Source organism: Delphinapterus leucas, chromosome 2 (assembly GCF_059928025.1).
Source record: "Delphinapterus leucas isolate spDelLeu-1000000601 "Yukka" chromosome 2, BTC_Dleu_Yukka2, whole genome shotgun sequence".
Lineage (NCBI taxonomy): Eukaryota > Metazoa > Chordata > Mammalia > Artiodactyla > Monodontidae > Delphinapterus > Delphinapterus leucas.
Window position 1 is genome coordinate 11226807 of NC_143130.1, and position 16719 is coordinate 11243525.

Consider the following 16719-nt stretch of genomic DNA (forward strand, 5'->3'; position numbering starts at 1 on the left):
CTGTGGTCAGAAAAGGTGCTTGAAACAATTTCAATTTTCTTAAATTTACCGAGGCTCGCTTTGTGGTCCACTGTGTGATCCTGGAAAATGTTCTGCATGCACTTGAAAAGAATGTGTATTCTGCTGCTTTTGAATGGAATGCTCTATAAATACCAATTAAGTCCATCTGCTCTAATGTGTCATTTAAGGCTTGTGTGTCCTTATTGATTTTCTGTCTGGATGATCTGTCCATTGCTGTAAGTAGGGTGTTAGAGTCCCCCACTATTATTGTGTTACTGCTGAATTCTCCTTTTATGGCTGTTAGCATTTGCCTTATCTATTGAGATGCTCCTATGTTGGGTGCATATATATTTACAATTGTTGGACTGATCCCTTGATCATTATGTAGTGTCCTTCTTTGTCTCTTATAAACAGTCCTTTAAAGTCTATTTTGTCTGATATGAGAATTGCTACTCCAGCTTTCTTTTGATTTCTATTTCCATGGAATACCTTTTTCCATCCCCTCAGTCTCAGTCTGTATGTGTCCCTAGATCTGAAGTGGGTCTCTTGCAGACAACATATATAAGGGTCTTGTTTTTGTATCCATTCAGCCAGTCTGTATCTTTTGTTTGGAGCATTTAATTTGTTTACATTTAGGGTAATTATAGATATGTATATTCTTACTGTCATTTTGTTAATTGTTTTGGATTTGTTTTTGTAGGTCTTTTTTCTTCTCTTCCTTTTGTTCTCTTGTGATTTGATGACTAACTTTAGTGTTGTGTTTAGATTCCTTTTTCTTTTTTGTGTGTATCGTAGATTTTCAGTTTGCGGTTACTATGAGGTTTTGATATAGCAGTCTGTATAATATATATGAGTGTTTTTAAGTTGCTGGTCTTTTAATTTCAAATGTATTTCTAGTATCCTGCACTTGTACTCTCCTCTTCTCACGACTGCTGGTTTTGATATCACATTTGTGTGTGAATGATTTCCTGCCTTTACTGGTGAGCTTTACCATTTGTAATTTTCTTGTTTCTAGTTGTGGCCTTTTCTTTTTCACCTAGAGAAGTTCATTTAGCATTTGTTACAAAGCTGGTCTAGTGGTGCTGAATTCTCTTAGCTTTTTGTCTGTAAAGTTTTTGATTTCTCTGTCAAATCTGAGTGAGAGCCTTGCTGGGTAATATTAGTTGTAGGTTTTTCCCTTTCATCACTTTAAATATTGATATATCATGCCACTTCTTTATAGCCTGCAGAGTTTCTGCTGAAAAAATCAGTTTATAACCTTATGGGGATTCCATTGTATGTTACTTGTTGCTTTTTCCCTTGTTGCATTTAGTATTTTCTCTTTGTCTTTTTGTCAGTTTGATTAATGTGTGCCTTGGTGTGTGCTCCTCCTTGGGTTTATCCTGCCTGGGACTCTGTGCTTCCTGGACTTGGGTGGCTGTTTCCTTTCCCACGTTAGGGAGGTTTTTAGCTATTCTCTCTTCAAATATTTTCTCGAGCCCTTTCTCTCTCTTCTCCTTCAGGGACCCCTATAATGCAAATGTTGGTGCACCTAATCTTGTCCCAGAGGTCTCTGAAAATGTCAAGGGGTGTGTTTAGAGGTGGCTTTGGGCTAGGGCTGTGTTCCCACCCTGTTGGTTGTTTGGCCTGAGGCATCCCAGCACTGGAGCCTACAGGCTGTCAGGTGGGGCAGGTAAAAATGGAAGCCCCCCAGGGAGCTCACACCAACGAGTACTTCCCAGTATGCCCCCACCAGTGTCTTTGACCCCACAGTGAGCCACAGCTGCCCCCCAACCTCTCCAGGAGACCCTCCAAGACTAGCAGGTAGGTCTGGCCCAGGCTCCTATGAAGTCACTGCACATAGGTGTGCCCTGGGTTCCAGAGGGCACAAGACCTTGTGTGTGCCCTCCAAGAATGAAGTTTCCATTTCCCCCAGTCCTGTGGAGTTCCTGCGACCAAGCCCCACTGGCCTTCAAAGCCCAATGCTCTGGGGTCTCCTCCTCCCAATTCTAGACCCCCAGGCTGGGGAGCCTGATGTGGGGCTCAGAGCTCTCACTTTTGTGGGAGACCCTCTGCACTATAATTATTTTCCAGTTTGTGTGTCGCCCACCAAGTGGGTATGGGATTTGACTTTGTCGTGATTGCGCCCCTCCTTCCGTCTCGTTGTGGCTTCTTTATCTTTGGATGTAGTATATCTTTTTTTGGTAGGTTCCAGTCTTTTTTGTTGATGGTTGTTCAGCAGTCAGTTGTGATTTTGGTGTTTTTGTGAGAGGTGAGCTGACGTCCTTCTACTCCACTATCTCGTTCTTTCTCCCTCCATATTTGTTACTTATACCATAATTTGGGGGCAAATCCTACAATGAATGGCCCCAGCATCTGCCTACACATCTTAGGAGAAGCACCAACGCCCAGCAACATGTAGCCCTGATGTACCAGTGTCTTAGTCAGAGGGCCCTCAGTGGATAAACTGATGGAGGCCTCCATGCTCTCAACTGTTCCATGAGTCAGTAACTTTATAAATCTATGGTTCCTATGAATGAAATTCTCTGACCAAACTGTTTGATGGAGGCGATGTCTCAGGCCAGTCTGAGTTTTAATAGGGCTGGACAGGGCTCACGCATGTGACAAGTAAACCAGCAGCCCTGTTTTCCCTGGAAAACCCAAGGCGCTTAATGTTGGCAATTACTTCCATGGGAAGCAGAGCAGAAGAGCTGAGGTGGAAGTGACATGGTCAGAATGTTCTCCCTCCTCCAAATGAAGAAGGCAGATCCCTGGGCCTGCACAAGATCATCGGTACCTTAGTGAACATGTGCTGGAGCCCGAAGGAGGTTGTGACCTGACCATCAAATCAGCAAAATATCCTACGTTAATTCATGGATCAAAATGAAATACTTTATGAACAGACTGTCGTCTAGACGAGTTCTTAGAATGTACACCTAGGGCAGATTCACACCATGATCTGAATGTGGGATGAGCTTTGGGTGTAGCCTTGTACCCCCTCCTTAGTCCTAGGAGTAGACTGTGGCAATTAACACATAAAAATCTAAAAGTAAAGTATCATTTCTCAAATAGAACAAAGAAGACGGGAAACAAAATTATTAAGCTTTTTGGAATCCCTGAAAAGATGACATTGATACTGACTGGAAACTTGGTATGGAGGACAGATGGCCACATGATTCCAGGCCTGTCATTCTAAGAATTAAAGCCAAAGAAGGGGACACCACTTGAAGGGGGCTTTACTCAGTCCTTGGGAAGACAGGACAATGGCTGGTATTTCTAATCCCCATCTTAAGTGCTTTTAAAATGAAGCAGGGACTATTTTCACACTGAAAGAAAGGAAAGGAAAGGCAATCCTAGCAGCCAGAGCTAGGAAAGCTTGGGATTGATTTTTTGGTATAAACTTTCTGAGTTGTTTGTGCAATGGTCATTCCTTACACATGTCTTAAAGGCGCCTGAGAGCCTAGTTCAGTGCCACCTTGGAAAAGTGGAGGCCAAGGCCAGAGATGCAGCTTACATGGCCCAGGGGCATGGGGCTCTTCCCCAGCCCTCTCTAGCTAATAAACTGGCGTCAGACGCAGCCAGAGTCCCGGATGGGAAGGGCAGGCGGCCACGTCAGTTACTGCATCCACATACCTGGAGTTCTGCCATGATTTTGTCTCCTTCTTCTTCCTCCTCATCCTTTAAGGAGGAAGTAGTGACAGGTGGTGGTGACGGGGCCCAGGCTGAAGCAGGCTCCTCTGCTGGACACTTTGTGGCTCTAGCCTGCAGGCTTGGTCCAGCATCTTCACTGCTTGCCTGAGAAAGAGGCAAACCACAGATACTGGCTTAACACCCCCAGGTGCTGGCAAAAGAGGGACAGAGCACAAAAGAATACACGTTCTCTCACTGCCTGGTGCACTGGCTTCCTAGCTCTTCAAATTTGTCTACTTGCATTTAGTTTGGGTTTTTCTTTGCCCAAGGTATCATTTTGGCAAACGGATTGAAGAATTATAATAAGACTGTAACTTCAGTGCCTTTAAGAAAGGCCCTCCTTGGAAATTGTATTTTACATTGAACATACATGACAAAACTTGCCAGGTTAAGTGGAAGTTAAAGCTCTCTGAACCTCTTTCTGAAGACTCCCACAACTCTGTTAGCTAATCTCAGTTACCTTTGTAGGATGATCTTTCTTTTGCTTACCCCTCAGGCCCCCGTTTTCAATCTTAGTGTGCTTTGCTGGGGAAGTAGCTGGTGATTTGCATTTCACAGACAGTTAAAAGTCAAGTAAGGCTAAAACTCCTGGTGCTGAGTCTAGTCCTATAGCACTGGCTGACATTTTCCCATGTGTGCAATTTTGTGCAATGGTCATTCCTTACACATGTCTTAAAGGTGCCTGAGAGCCTAGTTCAGTGTCACCTTGGAACACAGTGCCACCTAGTTCAATGGCGCTTCCTTGGAGACCTAGTTTATTCTCTACTTCTCTTCTCTGCCTCACTACTTTTTATGTTCTAAATGAGAACAGAGAAGACTTTGTCTAAGGGCAGCATCTGAACCCAGAGACAGTTTACCAGGGCTTCACCCATCAGACCTTTGTGGTGGCATTCTCCTTCCTGCTGGTGTAGACCACATCGCCGGATCTCGTGGTGGTGAGCCCCGATCCTGGCAGGTAGCTCCTCCGTGGAGGTGGGGGAGGACGAGGCGGGGACTTAGCCCCCAGCTTGTCCAAGTCCTGTTCTGAATTTGGAGAGTCTTCTGGAAAACAGTGTGTCATTGCAAAATCATCTTTCGAGATAACATCCAGAAAGTCCAATGTATTTCTAGAAACTTGATGCAATCTGACTTAAAAATTTCTCTATTCTCTTCATAGTGCAACAACTGAAAATACAGGCCCTAAGCAGAAAGGCCCTGCACAAGTTAATTAACCTCTCTCTGCCTCAGTTTTCCCATCTGTTAAATGGGTATTCTAGTAATATCATCTCCACCAGGGTGTTGTGAAGATCAAACGGGCTTGATATACATAAAGCATTTAGAAGAGTGCTTGGCTTATAGTAAATGCTATGCAAGTATTACCTATTATTATTAAACAAATCTCTTGTTACCCCAAAAAGTTGAGTGTTACTTGGAGAGATGAAGGGTCAGAGCTCCCTGCATGGCTTGCAGAGCCTTCATCCCTGAGTCTGGAAAGCAGTGTTGGCAGGAGAGGAGGTTAGAGTAGAATCTGGCCCAGGAAGAGCCAGAGGCAGAAGGTGTCAGTGGACAAGTCAGGGAGAAAGTGGATCGTTTTGGTCACGGTTATGTGGTTAGAAAAGGTTCTCTGCTAAGAAAAGGAGGCAGCAAATGCAGAAATGAGAGAATTACAAATCAGTATTAACACCAAAGGTTGGGAGATGAAGCTGTCTGCTGAGCTTTCCCCAGAAAAATGCCCCCCAAACGGCATTTCTCTCTCAAAATGGAAAGAGCTTCACTCCTGCCCTTTACCAACATTCTTCACTTCAGCCTTTTACCAACACTCTATCTAAGAGCTCACAAAAGTGGTAAAACAAGAAATTCGGGGTCAGAGCTTCCAGCTGGCCTTTGTCCCAACTCTGGGGACACACAGGCCTGCCTGGCCTCCCAGGAGTGTGTGTGTCTTTTCTGAGCAACTGAAACAGAGTTGTTTAGAGGAGGTGCTTGAGGACTTCCTGCTGAAAGTTGTAATGAAGATTTGGCTAAGTCATCAGGGTGACAAGCCAGTGATTATTTGTAGTGGGCGGTCCCTGTCTTATGTAGAGGGTGCCAGGTTACAGGGCACCAGCACCACTGGGACATGTGTCTTGTCCTAGGCCAGCAGCTTGGCCTCGGGATGGCTGCCTCTGGGGACGGGCACAGGCTGATGGGCCCTGGAGGTGGGCTCTGGTCTCCCTCTCATGTGTAATGACAAAGGCTCCCTCTTTGACCAACTTGAGATATGCTGTCCGTAATTTTAAGATGAGAATAAGGCACACGGTTTGTAACTGGTTGAAGATTTAGCAGGTTAAGTTTTTTAACAGCTTTTTTGTATTATTATTGACACACTGATGCTTAATTTCCATAGTTTCGGTTGATTAAATATACCATCTAATAATTTTGATTTAAAAAATGCGATTTCTCCTTGTGATCTAATATCCCTATAAAAGCTGACGTTTTCTAAGAAAAACCTCTCAATTTAAACGCAGGTCTCATATTCTCCCAGCTGGTGCTGTGAAGGGTCATAAATTCGTAGGAAAGGCAGAAACTGGGGAGCTACATTTTTCCTTAGTGAGCATTGTTCTAGATTCCTAGTGCAGAACACAGTTTCCCTACTATGTTTATAACTAAAAAGTAGTAGTCAATAAAACAACAAAAACTAGTAGGGAGGCTCTAGGGACACCTGGGGCTTGTTTTTCCAATTAATTTTTTTTCTTTTACTTTATAAGGTTTTTAGGAAGTGAGAGATTGTGCCTATGTGGGTGGCACCACACTGACCCGAGGGTGAGCAGCCCACAAAGCTCTGGTAGCGCCCTACCTGAAGGTTCTAGCTTGTCCACTGGAGCATCGCCCTTTGGCTGTGGGCCCGAGGCTGGCGGCATCTCCAGGTTTGGAATTGACTTCATAATATTGGCCTGGGCTTCTTCTAGGAGCTTCTCAAACTCTTTTCCGTTATAGTGGTCCAGATTTTGCCTTTTCTCTTCCCATTTCCTTTCTGCTTTCTGAAGGACAACAGCAAGTAAAGAAAGTTTTGAGATTGCATGTCGGGGTGGGAGGAAGTATAACACAGTTGAAGTGTTGGTAAAGTGATGCTCTGGTTTCTGTGTCCAGGGACACTTCTGCACATCAGACAAACCTGACCCTTGTGCTGTCTGCTACATGTTTTAAACGGGCTGCCACTGAAGCCCAAGTGGTATTCATTCACAGAGGAGCAAGCTCAGAAACCCAACCATTCATTCATTCACTTATTACTGAGCACTTACTACATACTCGCCAGCACTCACGGCAGGGACACAGGGATATACGCGTTCAAAGGCGTGTATCCCATAACTAAGGTTTTGTTTTTCTACACTGAGTTTCCGTTGTAGAGGAGATGTTCAAAGAAACAGAAACAAACACCAAAACACTCACTAATCCTATGTCTTAGTTCCACTGCTGTCAAAGAATTGCTGTATGATCTTCTGGGTCACATTCTCCTGTTTACAAAATGAGGGGCTATTGAGATATCTCTAAGCTCCATCAGGTTCTACAGGAGGGAGAAATATATAAAATGCATTTTTAAATACCCGTACATTTTTTAAAAGAGCATTTTCCTGTGATTTTGAGATGCCACATTAATCATTCCAGGAGGATAGAGTGGAAATGAGCACCAGGATTAGTGGAACCCCATAATGTCAGGGTTGGAGAAGACCCAGGAGATCACGCAATCAATCTATTTTACATGCGAGAACACTGGGGCCCAGTGAGACGAAGGATCTGCCCGAGATTCACTCTCTATGAGTAACAGCCACCACTGTCACCATCCTTATCCTCCTCTAGTTTTCCTTCGTAGCATTTATTATCACCAGAGCCGGGGCTTGGTCCCTTCTGTTCACTGCCAACCCCAGAGCCTGTGAAGGCCAGGCACATACTAGGACTCAGTAACATCTTTTGAGTGAATGAAGCTCCGTAGCAGAGCTGTCAGGAAGACTCAGGCCTCCTTATCGTGGATCAGAGCATTTCAGAGATGACTTGTAAGTGTGCCATCAAAACTTACTTAAAATATACATGTAACAATGGTAACTATGCCTAGTGGGTTCTCCATAGACATTTTTTAAATAAAAGAATCATCCTACTGACATCCTTTAAATGTAGAGATGTTTGAAGTGGTGAATCCACTACTTTTCAGGAGCAACCATGTTTTTGGTCCCCTCCCTGACTCTGATAGGCAGAATCATCATCAGCCAATCACACTCCACCCCATCTTATGCATTTTGTAAGCAGCTAACTTGGATTAGGGGGCACAGCCACTGACTCTGGAGCAGAGGGGAGCTACCTAGTGTTCAGAGGCCCAGTGGCCATGACTGTGGCCTTAGTGGTTTTAAGAGGTCCATCTCCTCCTGAAACCAGAGTTTGCTGCTGCTGACTTGCAAGAGAGGCAGGAATGCTTAGGACCAGGTGGCTAAGGACACAGTAATGAGTGGAGGAAACATTTTAGGGAAGAGGAAGGAGAGAGCCAGGGAAACGCAATGTGCTGCTTGAGCACCTACACCAGCTCTTGAAAAGAATATTTACGAACACAGCAAGTTTTCTCTCCATGTTGTGTGACCTTGAGACCTTCTTTCTCCTTCCTTCTGAGACTTCTGTAACAACTTCCTATCCTGCACCCTTAATTCGAGACCCACTACCTTAATCTATTCTGCATATTGTTTCCAGATTAATTTTCTGAAGATGCCATTTTTTTTATCACTGGTCCAAGCTACAGCATTTCTCTGATACCCATGAAATGAACCTTGGCCCCATGGGAATGGTGAGTAAGCTGCCCCAAACCAGCTTCCAGCCTGTTTTGCCAGCCTTAGCTCCTCTTTCTTGTTCCACTTAAACTGGTTTATCCAAGGTCCAGCCTTTGCCCCAGGATCCCTCTATCCTAGAATGTTCTTACCACCCTCTGCTTACCCAGATTCTACTTCATTTTCAAGGTCACTGGCAAACCCTTCCCAGCTCACACTGGCTCGGGAGGGCTGACTGTCACCCTTCTTCCCACCAGCATGGTCACTGATGTCAGCAATGGTGGGAGTCTTTGCACCACAGAAACTGGCAGACAGTACAAATGAGGCTTCTCCCATCAGAATGCCGGTTGTTCAACAGCACACCACTGCCTCACCTTCCTACAGGTCGGGTGCCTGAGCCTCGTCTGAAATCTGATGGCCTCTCTCCCAACCTGGCCATTGAAACCCATTTACAGTTTAAAAAAACTGATATGTATATAAAATAGAAAGTTATTAAAATAGCAAGTTATATATATTTTTGGTAAAAATATATCTTTGATACATATATGCATTATCTCCACAACCACACTCTTGGAAGGAAAGGACCACATCCTTTCCTCCTTTATGGAATTACGAAAAATGGAAATAGGACTCTACCTCGATAGACACTGCCCTGTTCTTGGCACTCACACTGTGGATTTCGTCCATGAACAGGCTCTGCACGGAGGAACCATTCCCGGGCATCTGCGGGGACTGCAGAGCTGAGGTCACCTCCTGTGTGACAGCGGGAGGGCTGGCCGGGTGAGGCCCGGGCCCCCCTGGCAAGTGCTGGGCAGGGTTCAGCAGCGCGGAGGAGAGCTGGGACGGCTGGATGACCACAGGAGAGCTCTGAGCGTGGTGAACCGTCAAGGGCACCACTTCCGACTTCACGTCGCCGGGGACGCCCGCACCGGGGAGGGGCTGGCCCGAGGCGCGGGGAGCCTCCTCCTGGGCCTTCAGGACTTCTGCGGCCGTGGCCTTTTCCATCACGACATACTGTGCGGCCTGGGCTGCATCTGTGCCCTTCAAGAGCCCATCAGTGACATGCCTGGGAGAAACCACGCACAGCAGCATGAACTGGTGAGCTAGGTAACGTGCATTTTAGTTGTATGGTATGCTTGAGTGCTGTGTCATCCCAAAGCCAGGCACGATTGTGTTGCAAAATTAAGATTCTAAAACCCGGACTAGCAGCTTAGAGTTGAGGGTTCCCATAGCAACCTAATTGCCTCCTCCTTATCTCCGGCAGCTGCTTTCCTACTTTTTCCCTCAGGACATGGTCTGTCTTTCCCTTTCCACGTGCACTGTTCTGTCCAGACTGATGCAATCCTGTCACTGTTTGGGGGGTGGTGACATCAAGTGGCCACATGATTCTAACAGTAACTCCTGCACCCCATCCAGGCCTGGGCAGCTCTCGTAGATGCTCGGTTCTAACCCAAAGCTTCCTAAACCCTCCATTCTCTCCTCCTTTCACTGCTCCACGTCTTGGGAGGGTGGTTTATATGCCAGTTCCTTTTGCTTTGCTCTTCCTACAGCTCAGCCTGGTGCCATCTGGCTGCCCCACCTGGACTTGACCAGCCTTTCTGCAACATCACGAGTGACTTTGAGTCTAACCGCCGGGTTAGTCCTCCTCTGCTCGGGGGGCGGGGTCATTGATTCTGTCTGTCCACCTCCACCCATGGTCCAGCGGCAAAGACATGACCTTCGGGGTCAGACAGGCTTGTGTTTGAGTATCAGTTCTGCCATGTTCTAGCTCTGTAAGGCCGGGAACTTCACCTTTGTGAGCCTCAGATACTTTTCTGGAGATTATAATAGTGACGGTGACAGTGCTGTTCAATGTCTTCCTCAGGGCTGGGTGCTACGATCAATGTAGTTACATGGGAGACTCTGTCACACATGGCACTCGACCCATAATTTTTAATTAGTCCCTCCTTCCCTTCTTAGCAAAATGCTTTTTTTTTTTTGATTGGAAAGAAGACATTGTCTCCTTCTCCACTCACTTGTTTCTTTTGCTCTTTACCTACCCCGTCCCTTCAATCCCAAATCCCTAAGGGTCTCTCTCTTCCTTTCCTTCTCATTCTATCATAGGCATCGCTTCCATTTTCAGTAATCATCTTCATGAAGGCGACTTCCAACTCTAAACCTCTCCTCCCTCTCTCCCTCCGACTTAGGCAGGGACTCCCTTAACTCTAAGTGCCTCATGGGCAGCTCTGTTTTGCTATCCTTCCAGCACCTCAAATTCAACACCTACCAAATCCCTTCAGCATCTTCCCAAGCCGCTAAGTTGCTCTGAACTGTGACTGCCACCCGCTCTGTCTTCTCTATCAGGCACCAGGACATGTGCCTGTCCTTGGGGTCGTGCATATTCCTACCTTCCTTCTTGTGTCTTCCACAGTGCTGAGTGCAGCATGTTATACCGGGAAGATACCAAGGAAAGATTAATAGTGTAAAGGCCTGTGATGAGCAGCTAATATTTCTGCTATTTTTATTGTTAAAGTTACTTAACTGGCTTTATCTATCATTCCCACCACCGAGCATTTATGGGACACAAAGTCCTGTAACATTCAAGACACACAATCCCATCTTTTTTTAGATGGAGATAAGACAAATACTGAGCTTCATCTGTGCTGGCTCTAAAATTTTTTAAAAATTGTTTTTCGTGGAAGAGAAGGGAGGGTGGGCAACGTTACCAGCCAGGCTGCTCCCTCTTTAAACACTTAATAAGGATGGTTTGCTTTAGGCTTTGTGGGTGGGTTACCACATTTAGGTAAGAGCGTAATTATTTAGGTAAGAGCGTAATTAAGAATTCTTTGAACATATTTTTATCCTACGGGAAGGAAAAGTTCACTCTGGCAATTTTAAATGAGGGAACCTGTGAGAAAATGCAATTCACGTACAACCTCTTCCTGTGCCCAGGCAGACGAGGTCTCTGCAGGAAGAGGCCTCTTGTTGTTCTAATTCAGATTATTTTTGGCATCCTGGAACTTACACAGGTGATTATAGTGCGCTCTGTAGTCTTAGCATCTCAAAAGAGGTTCCTTTTGAGGTCACTGTTACTAGAAAAATCTCACTTGCTCCCTTATAGTTAATAATTCATCTAAAAGTCAACTGCACATTTAACATATTTCTCCTACAAACCTGATCAAACGATTATAGTGATTAAAGATTATTAGTGATTAAAATTCTCCCCAAGAATTTATATTCTGCTTGTGACCTGCTCTCAAATCTGGTCCAAGATCTAAGGGGTAACATCTCTGTAATTTCCAAGTTCTACTTAAAAAAAAAAAAGGAAAATTCAGGACTGCCACTACTGGGAAGACTGGGAAGTGGTTCATGCGTGGTAGTCGTGTCTGTTTCCCACGTGGGAAAGGAAGCTTTATAAGGGCAGGGTTCCTGTTTATTATATTCTTGACACCTACCACCACCAGGGCTGGAGCAGACAATGTCCAAATACGGCTGACTGCCTGGCTGTGAGATCAGAACCAACAAGAAGTCTGGCGTCAAACTATCAGTTCTCACCCCAGCCCCGCCCCCCGCCAGCCCAGGAAGCCGCGGTCACCTGCGCAGCGTGGTCAGGGCGTCGGTCATGCCGCGCACTCTCTGTAGGAGACTGTCCAGCCTGTGCGGCTCCTCCTTCAGAAACCGCACGGCCTCCACTTCTATGCGCAGGATGGCTCGCATCTTGTTTTGTAAGGTTGGAAATTCTCCTGCGGGCCAAGAGCAGCTGGTGAGCTGTAGGAAAAAGCCAGAGCAGCAAGCCCCCTGTCCCGACCCCGACTCTGGACAGGGCTGAGAAGCGCGGGGTTCACCCACCACAGGGCAGCTCACGTGCCTTGAGGCCGAGTTGGGCCGAGCGTGACCTGGGCCAAGGCAGAGCCCCAGGCCTCATTTCCTGCCTGTATGTCTGGGATAAGCTCACGCGGCCCTCGGGTTGTGTTTAATGAATTTGGTACAGGTGCCTGGTGCACTGTACTTAAGGGTCTTAAGAGTCATTCAGTCCTAAATATTACAGCCACCACTAAAGTATCAGCTCCCAGAAGACAGGCAGTGATGTATCCCAAGTGCCCAGAACAGTGCCTGGCACACGGAGGTGTTGGGTGAGTACCTGCCCGTGTGCACGAATGAATCCTTCACTGTCTGATAGATTTTCAAACACCCCAGGAAACAGGCTTCAGACTCCCCCCACCCCACCGCAAGGAGGACACTCACCTTTCAGGGAAGCTACTGCCTCTCCCACCTGGTGCAGGAGGAAAGCCCCGTCTTCCACATCTTTTAGAGTAACCACGCGGCTGGCCAAGGCAGAGTCCTTCTTTAAATCTTCAACGAAGTCTTCCAGGTCACTGGGGGGAGCGCAAACCACAGATGGAGTGAATGCTGGGGCCTTCAATAAGGACAGTGCAGGAGCAGAGGGACCCCTGAGCCTCACCGCCTGGCCTCCCCTCCTGCACCGCGTCCTGGCCGCTCCCTCCACGCCCACGGAGGCGATGGAAGCAGCTGGTACAGGAGTAGCTTGGTTTGGCTGAAGATACTCTGCTGTGGTATGAGGCAGGTGCGAGGCCGTTTTCCCGGGGCTGTCCACGGGGAGGCCCAGGTTGGCCGCCTGGCTGACCAAGGACCCACTCTTCGTTTTCAGTGTTGCTGATACCAACTAAGGGAGGGTGGGTGCACTCTGCAATGTGACAGAGGAGAAAGAGGGACAGAGGGGGCAGAAGGAGGAGCCCGGACGGCTTTAGGTCCGGCTTCTCAACCTTGGCACTTGGCCTTTGGGCTCAGGTAATTCTTTTCTGTGTGTGTTGGGGCCTGTCCTATGCACTGCAGGATGTTTAGCAGCGCCCCTGGCCTCGACACACTAGATGCCAGGAGCAGCAACTATATGCCAACAAATTGGACAACCTAGAAGAGGGACAAATTCTTACAAAGGTACAACCTTCCAAGACTGAACCAGGAAGAAACAGAAAATATGAACAGACCAATCACAAGCACTGAAATTGAATCTGTGATTAAAAATCTTCCAACAAAAGTCCAGGACCAGATGGCTTCACAGGTGAATTCTATCAAACATTTAGAGAAGAGTTAACACCTATCCCTCTGAAACTATTTCAAAAATTGCAGAGGAAGGAACACTCCCAGACTCATTCTATGAGGCCACTCCCTGCTACCAAATCCAGGCAAAGATACCACAAAAAAGAAAACTACAGGCCAATATCACTGATGAATATAGATGCAAAAATCCTCAGCAAACAAAAAATACTAGCCAACCGAATCCAACAGCACATTAAAAGGATCATACACCATGATCAAGTGGAATGTATCCCAGGGATGCAAGGATTCTTCAGTATCCACACATCAATCAGTGTGATACACCGCATTAACAAACTGAAGAATAAAAACATATGATCCTCTCAATACATGCAGAAAAAGCTTTTGACAAAATTCAACGCCCATTGATGACAGATGCCGGTAGCAACCTCCCCTACTTGTGACAAACAAGAATGTCGGCAGGCACTGTTAAATGTCCTTAGGGGAGGGGAACGAACTTGCCCCTGACCGAGAACCTCTGGTTTATACCAATTGTCCTGTCAGTAAGGATTGAGTGTCCTCTCCAGGCTACAAAGAGAAGAAATGATCACAGATCTGATTTCTGGGGTGTGTGTGCACACACTTACACACACCTCTTAGGGTACTGCCAGTTCCAATAGAACTAAATTAAGGTCTCCTACTTCAACAGACAAACACACCAATAATAACATCCTGTCGCCTTGGCCCATTAATAACCCCACCCTAGATGGGGTGCATCCTTGCAGTTTGCCTGTAAATCCAACAACAGAAAAACCCCTCTTAAAGAAACAGGAAAAGAGCTTTGATTTGAAGAACCACTAGGTGGCAGTAAGCGAACATCTAGTCCACTGCCAGAGCCTTGAGTGTCCCCGGGTAGGCAGCAGGTTGAGAAAAGTACAAACTTCCAGTTATAATATAAATAAGTACTCGGGGGTGTAATGTACAACACGATAAATATAATTAGCACTGCTGTAGGTTATATATGAAAGCTGTTAAGAGAGGAAATCCTGAGTTCTTATCAGAAGGAAAAAATGTTTTTTTCTATTTCTTTAATTTTGTATCTTTATGAGATGATGGATGTTCACTAAACTTACTGTGGCCATAGTTGCAAGATGTGTGTAAGTCAAATCATTATGCTGTACTTAAACTCTTACAGTGATGTATGACAATTACATCTCAATTAAGCTGGAAGGAAAAATAATTGGCAATTCTATAAAAATATTAAAAGGCTATGTTTTTTTAAAAGAACTTTTCAAGAAGAACCTTGAGATGTAGTTGTAGACAATCGGGCTGTCACAGAAATGTTTCAGACAAATAATACCCTTTTTACCTCATGGTGGGTGATTAACTGTCTATAAAGGCATGAACTAAATAAAAATTTAGAGGCTGCTCTTTTTTTTGTGGTACGCGGGCCTCTCACTGTTGTGGCCTCTCCCATTGCAGCGCACAGGTCCAGATGCGCAGGCCCAGCGGCCATGGCTCACGGGCCCAGCCACTCCGTGGCATGTGGGATCTTCCCGGACCGGGGCACGAACCCGTGTCCCCTGCATCGGCAGGCGGACTCTCAACCACTGTGCCACCAGGGAAGCCCCAGAGGCTACTCTTGAGATGATGCACGATCGTCAAATTCTCTTCTTCAGGAAAATAATAACTCAAACTGATTTCTTCCTCTAGACTGCTACTGAGAGGGGTATTCTAATTTTAATCAGGCACATTGGGTTGGCATATGAGGTGCCATAAGCTACACCTCAAATATCAAATAGGTGATAGAGCATAGTACTCTCCATCATGTTGTTGGCTTCTGGTGATTCTGGTCATGAAAAGAATTTGGAAGCTGCTCCCTCACAGTCCCATTTTGGGAGGTTTAAGCTTTCCAAGAGACAATAGAATTGCCTACATACAATGGAATACTACTCAGCCATAAAAAAGAGTGAAAATTTTGCCATTTGCAGCAACATGGATGGACTTGGAGGGCATTATGCTAAGTGAAACAAGTCAGAGAAAGACAAGTACTGTATGATATCACTTATAGGTGGAATCTAAAAAATACAACTAACTAGTGGATATAACAGAAAAGAAACAGGCTCACAGATACAAAGAACAAACTAGTGGTTACCAGTGAGGCGGGGAGGGGGGAATGTAAGGGTCGGGGAGTAAGAGGTACAAACTAGTGGGTGAAAGATAGGGTACAAGGATGTACTGCACAACATGGGGAATAAAGCCAATATTTTGTAATAACTATAAATGGAGTATAACCTTTAAAAACTGTATAAAACATTTAAAAAATAATTTAAAAAAAAGGCTTTATGAAACTCAAAAAAAATACCAACACTAGAAGAACGCTCGCAAATGATTATTCATTATACTAAAAGGTGAAATTGTTCTATGATAAATCTTCATCGCATAACAAAACATACATTAACATAAAATATGGGCCTGCCCCAGTGACTGAGGCATGATAAAACTCTGCTCATTTCAATAGTGGGACTTGATGGATGCTTTCAATAAGAACCTCACAGAAGATGGGTAACATTCAAGGAAGCATCTTTCATTCTGGATCAAACATACTTTACATTTAAATTCTTCTTTTGTGATTTTAACTACCGTTGAATAATAGGAGGATAACTTTGGCGCTGTGTTTTTGGCTATTAGTTTTAATTTATTGAGACTAAATGCAGACTTCCCATTTATCATTGGATTCTGCAACTGGCCCCTTTTAATTTTAGGCGTTGCCAAGCCCTGTAGAACAGTGTGATGCTCCGGCTTTAAAGAGACTAGCTCAGGGCTTCCCTGGTGGCGCAGTGGTTGAGAGTCCGCCTGCCGATACAGGGGACGCGGGCTCGTGCCCCGGTCCGGGAGGATCCCACGTGCCGCGGGGCGGCTGGGCCCGTGAGCCATGGCCGCTGAGCCTGCGCGTCCGGAGCCTGTGCTCCGCAACGGGAGAGGCCACAACGGTGAGAGGCCCGCGTACCGCAAAAAATATATATAATTAAAAAAATAAATAAATAAAGAGACTAGCTCAGACTCCCAAGGATTGTTGAATTTCCTGGGCCTGGATGGAGGGGCACTAGCTAAGTGTCCGTGGATACCCAGAACCAGCAGAACTCTAACTGTACACAGTAGGTGCTCAATAAAGAAAGAGGCTCGGAACACCGTCTAGGAAGTGCCTCCTCCTTGGCAAAGACAGGCTTGCCTTCCAGGTTGAGCAGCTAAG

The 16719-nt window shown here is 45.8% G+C and overlaps 1 protein-coding gene across 27 annotated transcripts in view; it reads right to left on the minus strand.

Annotated features, from left to right (window-relative positions):
- KIAA1217 (KIAA1217 ortholog) overlaps positions 1–16719 on the minus strand; it is a 324087-nt gene that overhangs the window by 15632 nt on the left and 291736 nt on the right. For 23 of the 27 annotated variants that reach the window (XM_022580507.3, XM_022580506.3, XM_089906403.1 and 20 more), the window contains 6 exons: positions 12657–12787; positions 12007–12154; positions 9069–9498; positions 6482–6665; positions 4547–4710; positions 3613–3774 (listed from right to left, as the gene is read on the minus strand). In XM_022580507.3, coding sequence (XP_022436215.2) covers positions 3613–3774; positions 4547–4710; positions 6482–6665; positions 9069–9498; positions 12007–12154; positions 12657–12787 — 1219 coding nt within the window. The remainder of the gene's footprint in view (positions 1–3612; positions 3775–4546; positions 4711–6481; positions 6666–9068; positions 9499–12006; positions 12155–12656; positions 12788–16719) is intronic. The other 4 variants (XM_089906415.1, XM_022580504.3, XM_089906401.1 and 1 more) reach the window with 2 other exon arrangements.